Source organism: Limulus polyphemus, unplaced genomic scaffold, assembly GCF_000517525.1.
Source record: "Limulus polyphemus unplaced genomic scaffold, Limulus_polyphemus-2.1.2 Scaffold1489, whole genome shotgun sequence".
Classification (NCBI taxonomy): Eukaryota; Metazoa; Arthropoda; class Merostomata; order Xiphosura; family Limulidae; genus Limulus; species Limulus polyphemus.
The window spans coordinates 1-10,204 of NW_013667099.1; the positions used below are offsets into that span (position 1 = coordinate 1).

Consider the following 10,204-nt stretch of genomic DNA (forward strand, 5'->3'; position numbering starts at 1 on the left):
TGATGTGTGAATAACAAATTGTAAGCTCAGAATGTCCCCCACATGGTTTTCTTAGCCTATAGAAGGTGGAGAGTTCCCAAGATTATTTCTTTGTCTCGATTCTCGGAAGATACAAGTGAAAATGTTGTCCGAAAAACTGTTTTTTACCCAAGTACAGTTTAGTTAGTAAGCCTGATAAATTACAGTGGAATTCTGCAATATTGATAGAGTAATTTATAATGTTTGATTATTTCAAAATGCATATATAAATCCTAAAAAATTATTTTGTTTTAAATCCTCCACATGCGAAGTTTGGCAAGGCTTAGCAAATTATGTCAAGTGGGCAAATGATTGCAAAGTTTTTATGTAGAAAAAATCATTGTTTTCTATATTTCTTTATTTACTGTTCTATGTTTTAAGAAAAACAACTGAAACATAAGAACTTGTTTGTAAATAGTAATAATAATATATATACATATGTAATGTGTTATAACCAAATCTGACTGTATTTTACAAAATACTGGTTCACTAGAAGAAACTGAAGATAGCTCACTTTGTAAAGGCCAGTTTTATACTATTGGATACAGTAACATGAGTGCACATGCACCGTGTCTTTGCAACTTTTGTAATGTTAGTTAGACACTGCTGAAAGGCCAATAAAATAAAAATAATAAATATATATTGATGTACAATGTTATGAGATTTAAGCCATTTAGACTAAACATTTGTGGTTTCTTCTTATAATTTATAGTCATTCTATAACGAAAAAAGCGTGATTTATATCTATTTCCTAATTTTTTATGTTGGTTATGAGGTAGGTCAAATTGACCAAACCCATACACAGATACAAGAGTGAAAATAACAGACAAAATATAAAGTTTTTTTTTAAAAAAAACGTTTGATAATTACCTGGAGTTTTTTAGGAGGTTATAAAGATTTTGCATGTAAAATTTGACAATTTTCTGATGCTTAAAAGTATTTTTACTCTTAAAATCAAAATTACTTTACATGTTGGATAGTCAACATTAAAAAATAAAAAATGCACAAGCAAATCATTACATAAAATATCTTAAAACTTATAAAAAAATCTAATTTTATGTACTAAAGCCTTGTAATGTTTACTGATAATATGAAAAATTTTGTGAAGGTATGCATACTGTATTAAAAGAAATGATGTTTCTTAGTATAGGACTTCTTATGTTGTACAAAGCTGAAATTCTTTAATTTTTTGAGAAATATTCAGATTCCCTTTCAAATGTATGAACTCATAAAAATACTTGCGTAAGTTTAAAAAGATTATTCTGTTTATTTCCTTCTTAAAAGAGTATTTTGTTTTCTTTGTTGTAAATGAAAATGACTAGTTTAGCTTTCTGAGAATGCACCTAATTTTGATTGCAAACTTGTGGCCACTGCTATATCTTTTAAGGTATTAATATGTATTGAATCAGCTAAAACTTATCCAAAGTCTTGACAATTTTAAAGATGAGATTTAAAAATATAAAAGATCTTAAAAATATTTTGAAACAAGATTGTTTTTCATTTCCCAAAAGTTAACTTTTCACAAATAATTAAGTTACGGAATAAGTAAATATATGTTGCTCTGTTTTTAGATTGCAGGAACTATTTCACTTACTAGCGTATCAGTGTACATTGTAGACCTAAAGAGAGTGCAGCCAATAGCAAGCTGTATGGATGAAGCTGCCAAACATCACATTTCTAAACAGACAGCCATAGTTCACAGGTGAGAGTTTTATGTAGCTATTGTTTTGTTACAACCTTTATTTCATAAAGTGAAATACATCAGGTCAGTTCTTGTTAATGGTTTTTCATAAAAAATATCTGTTGTATCACAACCGTCTTTAGGTGTAATTAACTATTTTAAATTTGAACACAAATAAGGAACATACTGTGCCATACATGAGTTACGTTTATAATGTGGTTCCCACAGGTTGGGGAAACCAGCAAGTCAATGAATTTTATATTTAGTGTTCCTGGCCCAGGAAACATTTTGCAGACAAGAATTGCAAAAGTTGGGGAATTGCATATAATTCAATGATTCTTCAATGACATAGATGGTGACAAAAATAAACTACCATGTGCCCCAAAAAATCACATGAAGGTTAATTCTGAACCATTTAACATGTCAGTAAATGTATTTTATGCATAAAGGTTTTATCTACATTGATCTTTTTGCTTGCCATTAATTGTCAGTAGATTAAGTAAAGATTAGGTAAATAGTAGCTAGGTTCTGGCCTGCCTAAAACAGTGTAAGGACTCTAGAAAACACTTCCAAAAGCTAAGCCATGGAGGATTATTTTACCACAGTGTAAGACCCCTTAACAAATACTACTTAGAAATAAGCTATTTATGTTAGATAACTTGTTTTGATCTTACAAGTTTTAGTGCTTTAACAAAAGAGTCTCCAAAACAGTAGTCATTGAAGGAACACACGTTATGTCATTGACATATCTGCATTGGAAAGATTTGAAAGATATCAAAAAGGAAAAATATCAAAAATAAATAAAATAAATATATAAAAATATATATAAGATATTGCACAAAACGTCATGATGCGTAGTACAGCTTGGGCTAGGGTCATTGATAGGTGGTACTTCCAGGAGACGGGTAGAGTATCACCAGTGACAGTTAAAGAAAGCTCTTATAAAGTAGAATATAGATGGCAGTGCATAATGTCAGTAATTTGGAGATGACATCAACTTTTGGAAAAAACTTAATTATAAAGATATTGAAATATTGAATGTTTCTTTGACAATAACTAATAATATGACACATGTAAGGATTTCTCAGAATATGGTATTATCTTTTATTTATGAATATTTGTAGAAACAGTTGAACATGCACTGGTGAATATGTCCTGTTTAACTATTAATCTATAAGTTAATGCATCACATACCTGAGTAATATCTTGAGAAAATTTATGTTTACGGAGCTACCAACAGTCACCCATTGAGCATGAACTTCATGCATTTGGGTCTATTCTCATGCTCACATGTGTTAATAAAAAAGTCTCACATTTTAGTCAAATTAGTAGCTTTCTGCAACATGTTGTGGCTGGTGACTAGCTTGATCCAGGTCAAATTTAGCATCACATTGGTTTAAGAATGCACTAGATTGCATCATTTTGCACCATTGAATAAAACATTTTATGGGGGAACATGCTCCCAGACCTCCCTTAGAAGGCAACTATCTCCAGTGCTCACATTTTTACTTTTTCAAAAGTCTCAATCCATCAGATTCTTAAAAGTTGGTAGCCCTGTGTTTATGAAACAATAAACATGACAGGAAAGAATAAAGACTAGAGGGAAAGATGAGTTTGCACAGCTTGATAGAGAATTGCATTAAAGGCTTTGGTATTGTTTTGAAATATGGACTTTGAGATTATAGTATGTTCTTGAAATTGAGATATTAATTACTGTGGAGATTGTGTGGTGCCAGCATGTTGGAGTACATACAAGTAATGTGTTAGTGTTTTTTATTATCTCAAATTCCACAGGCCATGCTAGAATATTACTATAAAGATGATCCATTACGTGTGTGTTAACATCCACCACCCAGAGTTGACTGGCTTGATTACAGTAATTTTTGATATGGTAACTGGAAACTGTCCAATGGTGTACATTGGCTATTTTGTTATAGGGTTTTTACTGAGAAAAAGTAATCAAAAACAGCCCTGAAATAGGGCACATTTACACTTTTTTTTTATAGACTTTTGACTTTGAATTTAAAGACAAATACTTAATCAGATGAACGAGATAACTATTATCTTCCATAAAGCAGGGTATGCAATTAGCATCTGATAATGCTAATCGGGATTTAATAACAAAGGAAAGAAAGCAGAGGAACATTATCTTTTATAATTTTTGCTTTCTTAATGGGTACCCTCAGATAGAAAATATAATGTAAGTACTTTTAGTAAAAGTTTTACTTAGTAGCGGTTTTAATTTAATGTAATAAGCAATATTATATAAGATCAAAAACTGAAATTAAATGGTGTTGTACTGTAGTACGATATTAATGCCATACAGCAACATTTGTTCCTGTGCCACTTACCATAACCTCTGTGAGTATCTTTACATCATGTTGGCTTTGGAATAATGCAACTATAAATGTTGTGGATGTTTTATCAGCAGATTTGATACCATATATAAGAAGTGTCCTGGTATGTATAATTAGAATTTACAACTTAGTTATTTTTAAATATAATCTGGTGATCTCGTGGATGAACAAAGCTTGCATAAACATAAAAATAATTTCAGTAACATGATTGATCAATAAATATATGGCACATTAATTGAATGAATTCAGTACTTTTGATATGAACTTGATATGCAAAATTTCAAATCACATGTGCAAATAACAGTGTGGTCTGGATGATTTCATTAACATGTGCAATTATGTTATAGATATCAGAAATATGAGCAGTGAATATTAAACAAATGAAAGTTTTTTTACATTTCTGTGCATGTACACACATAAGAAAATATTGCTTTAATACATATTTGACCTATAAGAAGTGTACTTGTTAAAAATATTAATATTCCATTTTATAACAGTGAACATGTTCCTTTCATGTATTAAGGAAATGTAGTAATCACAATTTTTAAAATCTATAGTGTTACTTATGGTGTTATAACATTTTTATGATTTGAATTTAAATTAAAAACTGTGATTGGTATGTACTACCATAAGCAAATGGATAAACTGCCTTTGTTAGGTATATTCTAATAAAGTATCAATAATTTGAGAACAGTGTGACCAATCATATTGACGCATTGCAAAAATGATATTTAAGCCAATTGTGACTGTTAGCATACATCCTGTCTTATTAAACAATATATGAATAACGTTTTGCAATTTCACATTCTATTATAGTAATAGTTCGGTGATACATTACAACTACATATTAACTGGTCAGGGAAAAGCCAGGGAATTTCATTCTACCCAAGATATGGGAACCATGTCATTTTGCTTTTAACAGACATATTTCATGTTAGACAGTGGGCGTATTTCTTAACTCCTTAAACTCGAGTGGATGCTGCCAGTGTCTGGCTGAAAATCCTGATTTACCCATCGGATGGTGACAGCATCTGATAAAACTTTTGTCTCTTTGGTTGAAAACTAATCCAAAAAGTAAATATTTAAGTTTACTTATAATACTCACTTTGAATCTCCTTTATTAAAGCTTCTCCGACTACGATTACTGAAAGGAAAAATGTAAGTTACTTTGCTAATTTGTAAAAAAATACTTTAAAGCAGTCAATAAATACCAATTACAAAACAATAAAAAAATTTTACATTTTGGCAGAAAAGAAGTTTTCAAAAGTCTAAATTTTTCACTTATTAATCCAATTATCACTAATTATTTGCACATATAAATGTTGAGTGATTTACTTTCTGCTTCATCCTTATGTACAATCTAAGAAAATTGAAGGTTGTCTCAGAATAGCAACCACTGCTTTGCTAGTAAGTTGAACTCGCAAAACTTAAGGTTTCACTTATGTTTAGACTTTTATGTTCATTTAAGCTTTATTTTGCTGATAAATTACCGTCTCACAACAATACAAAATTATAATAAAAGAACAGTGAAAAGAATGATGATTATTTCAAAAAACACAACTATAATACACATAATTTTACAACAAAATGACAAATCAAAAAACATTTTTGAAAAGGTAATCTATGACACTATTTATATGGGTTATAAAATACACCAGGTTCCTTAACAAGCTTTTCACTGTTTACTGCAGGCTGTCTTCATGTTTAACTGATATTTTTTGCTTTTAACATGATAAACTCTTTTAATCCCATAATCTATTCTGCCAAAATTATTTTCATGCTTTCCTAAAAAATTATCATCATACCTTATAAAACTTAAATTTTCTTAATTTTGTGGATAATAACATGGGGCCCGGCATGGCCAGGTGGTTAGGATGCTCGACTCGCAATCTGCGGGTTGCGGGTTCGCATCCCCATCCCACCAAACATGCTCGCCCTTTCAGCCGTGGGGGCGTTATAATGTGACGGTCAATCCCACTATTCGTTGGTAAAAGAGTAGCCCAAGAGTTGGCGGTGGGTGGTGATGACTAGCTGCCTTCCCTTTAGTCTTACACTGCTAAATTAGGGACGGCTAGTACAGATAGCCCTCGTGTAGCTTTGCGCGAAATTCAAAACAAACAAACAAACAAATATTTACTTCCTTTGTATATGAAAAAGTTTATATGTAAATGTACAAATTAGTGCAAGACATCTAAACCTAACATTATTGGTAATAACAATCATATATATAAATATATAACCAAACCACCAATAAGATTCACCTGTGGATAAGAATAATAAAACACTGGAATATCAGACTGTTCTATTTTTTTTTCCTCTCCTTTATTAACCTCTTCAACCAGTTTTATTACTTCAAAGATCACGTTTCAGGAGATAATTTTACTGAGAATCTGTAACAAAAACATTCAAATACTATTGTTTTCAAGTAAACATAAATCTAAATTATATACATATATTTTCCACATGTATAAATATGTAATATACTCCATTTATAAATTATGCACATTAAAAATGCTCAAAAATAAATATAATTAGTCAAAGTTTATCCAATGTATTTTCCTTTTAAATTAAAATCTTATTCTAATTATACTTTCTCTTATTATTATAGAAATGTAGTTTACTTATTCTATAATTTTATACTGTTCTTACTTTATTGTCTTCTCTGTTAGTCTAAATAACAGTTTTCACAGTTTTCCAATTTCTGCGCCCCCAATGGCACAGCGGTATGTCTGTGGACTTACAATGCTAGAAACCGGGTTTCGATACCCGTGGTGGACAGAGAACAGATAGCCCATTGTGTAACTTTGTGCTTAACTAAACTACAAACTTTACAATTTCTACTGACTTTACATAACCAGTTACTTCCACTCTCTTACTACTATCTATTTAAAGTGATACCAAAAAAAAAATCAAAATATTTTTATAAAAACTATCCGTTAAGTTTCATATTATATGCTCAATAAATGGAAAATATGGTTCTTTTAGATTTATTCAAAATACATTCATTAAAATGTTTGATGGCATATATTGGGCTTTTTTTTGGGGGACATCTCACATGGATTTTATGTAAATATGTACTTAATCTTAAATTATCTGTTTCACCAATATAGAATTCACCACAATTTGCACATTCTAAAATATATATTACATTCTTAGAATTGCAATTAAATGAGTTATTAATGGAAAACAAAATTTCTTTATTATTGTTCCATATAGTTTTGTGTATCCTACATTACATAAATTACTCTTTCTTTCGCACTAAAAATATCTTCTTTAAAAAAAATCTCTTTCTTTAGCTTTATTCAATAATCTATACAAATTTTTTAGGTTGCCTTTTCGATAGAATTATTTTATTATATTCGAATACATCTTTCAGTTTTTTATCTACTATTTGTTCTAACTGTGTATTAACAAATGAAATATCACTATTGAATAAATAGGGTTATTTAAACATTTGTTTAACAACAAGTAAAAGCTTGCAATGGTATATTTTTTCATTGGGGTGTGTGTGTGTGTATCTGTGAGCCAGACTAGTTTTGGAGAATTCCACTCCTCATCAGTGACCCTGGACACTACCACTAATGAAATACCAAACCAAGCCTTTATAATAGTGAGGTATCAAAAATTGAACTGGTGTATTTAAGTGTTTTACACTCACATAAAAGAAACCTATCATTCTATAGGTACTTGAAGAACTTGTAGCATTCCGACACAATTTAATTCTTCGTATTGTTAGCCGACACTGGGCAAATGTTTAAACAACTCTATTTATTCAATTATGTATAAGCTGCCCAGTGTCAGCTAACAATACGAAGAATTAAATTTTTTTTTGCAGGTACAGTACATGCAGTTGTTGTTTTTTTTACTACGTTCCTCATAATTTGTCCTCTGCAAGTTCAAAATCGGAAGAATATGAAGATTGCATTTCAGTATTTTTTTTATTATTCCTACAAGTCACTGCCTACGAGGCATTTCATATGTATCATAACCTGTCATTTGTGCTGGACAATGAGACATAAAAGATTCTCAGAAACACCATTTATATATATATATATAATATAACCTACAATTTATTTATTTTATATGTAGATATACACACCAACAAGTAAGTGAACGTGCCAACAAAGTTCTAATATAACTATTTAAAATTATATCGTTTATACAAAAGTATAAAAGGTATCATTTTAAAGTGAAAATGTTTGTGGCTATAGTGTTTACCCAGTTATACTTGAAAGTTATGTCCTTAGAAAGGGAGGAGGAAGGTGGGTTTATAGTTAGTAGCATCATTAACTGAAATATTATTCGAAGTATTACTGGTAATACTGTATTGAATAGTTATTACTATCTTGCAATCATAAAGTGTCAATATTACTACTAGAAATATACAGTAAGGTTGTATATTTCGTAATTTAATATCAAGGAGTAACTATACAAGGGAGAAGGTTGGATGATGTTTTTCAAAAGAAATCAAGGGTGGTTTAATATCTGATTTATATTTTTATGGTTTTTTTAGTGACAACTATCATACCCACAACCAGCTATAGACAGTGAGTGATAGTGGGATCTGGGACATTGTGGGCTCTAGCACCCAGAACTTAATCCCCCCCTTTTTTTCTTTCGGTAGTCTGCATCTGTTGTTTTGATTATGTCTGATAGACGGAATATTCCCAACGCTTTTGGGCTGTGCCTGAAGTTAGCCTTTCCAACCCAGAAATACTGAAAGTATTATAAAGTTAATGCTAGTCTTTATAATAAGATTTTATATGCTAGCAACCTCTCATTAATTTAATATTTCAAGTTGGAAATAATTGTACTCAAGTTGTTAGTAAATGATTTACTTTCTAACATAACTTATGAAATTTATTATAAAATAATTTAAAGACTTTACTAATTTCATAATAATAGAACAATTCAATATAAGTTTATCTTTTAACAATTCTACGTTATATACAAAAAAAGTGTTTTTATTGCAGACTGTTATGTATCTTTTAATTATACCCCCAAAATGTTTCTTTGAATGGAAAATATTTATTATAAATAATATAAGAAAGAAGTTAAAGTATTTAAATTGATCTAATTATACTATAGATATTCCTTTTCCTACTTTTTAAAAGAAAACTCAAAGAAATTAAAAAACTATTTGTGATTACTCCAATCGATAAAGCTAACAGCAATTTTGGATTTATATGTAAAAGATTTTTTGCACAGGTTATAATAAATTAAATTAATACAACAAACACTTTTACTGAGTTTACTTAAAATAAAAATACAGTTATTAACAAGTTGCATAAATTTATCGAAAAAAAAAGGAATATACCTGTTGATTCTAAGTATTTAAAGTTACCTTTCTTATACGCAATTCCAAAACTACATAAAACTCCAATTAAGTTTCGATTTATTATAAACTCAATAAATCCCATTACCAAACCAGTAGCTACCATATTAAATAAAATTTTAGATTTACTATTTTCTGAAATAATACTAAAATCTCTAAGTATTTCAAAACATGTATTCTGTATAATAAAAAACAATACATAGGTATTGGAATGCTTAGAATTTCTAAATTCTTCGAGTTCAGCATTTTCTGTTCTGACATATGATTTTACCACATTGTATATGAAATTAAGTTTAAAAGATTTAGTAAAAGTCTTTAATAGCTTAATAGATTAACTTATAGTTGTAAATATAATTATTTCTAAATATAAATTTTCAATTTTACATTGTAAAAACTTCTGAATTTTTGTATATTTAATAACTATATAACCTTTAATGATAAAATATTTAAACAGATAGTAGGCATCCCTATGGGGGCTGATTGCTTTTCAAATATGGCTAACTTGTATCTTTATTTTTATGAAAATAAATTTATGAACAAAATAACAAATCCTAACAAATATGTATTTACTTTGTTATATTGACGATTTAATATTGATTAATAATCCAGAGTTTGAACCATCTGAAATTTATCTTAAACTTGAATTAGAACATAGCAATAGCAGTAATTGCATAGCACACTATTTAGATATAGACATTAACTTGTCAGAAAATAAAATGCAGTTGGACATATTTACTATCCTAGGATTGTCCTCCCCAAATAGTGTGGTGCCACATACATTGTTAAAAGATATAATTATTTCTCAAATTAAAA

At 29.4% G+C, this 10,204-nt stretch overlaps 1 protein-coding gene across 1 annotated transcript in view; it reads left to right on the forward strand.

The window, feature by feature from the left end:
- Positions 1-1,589: 1,589 nt before the first annotated feature.
- LOC106463809 (katanin p80 WD40 repeat-containing subunit B1-like) overlaps positions 1,590-10,204 on the forward strand; it is a gene marked incomplete at its 5' end in the record, with an annotated part of 28,696 nt that continues 20,081 nt past the window's right edge. Inside the window, one exon of the mRNA XM_022391418.1 lies at positions 1,590-1,720. Coding sequence (XP_022247126.1) covers positions 1,590-1,720 — 131 coding nt within the window. The remainder of the gene's footprint in view (positions 1,721-10,204) is intronic.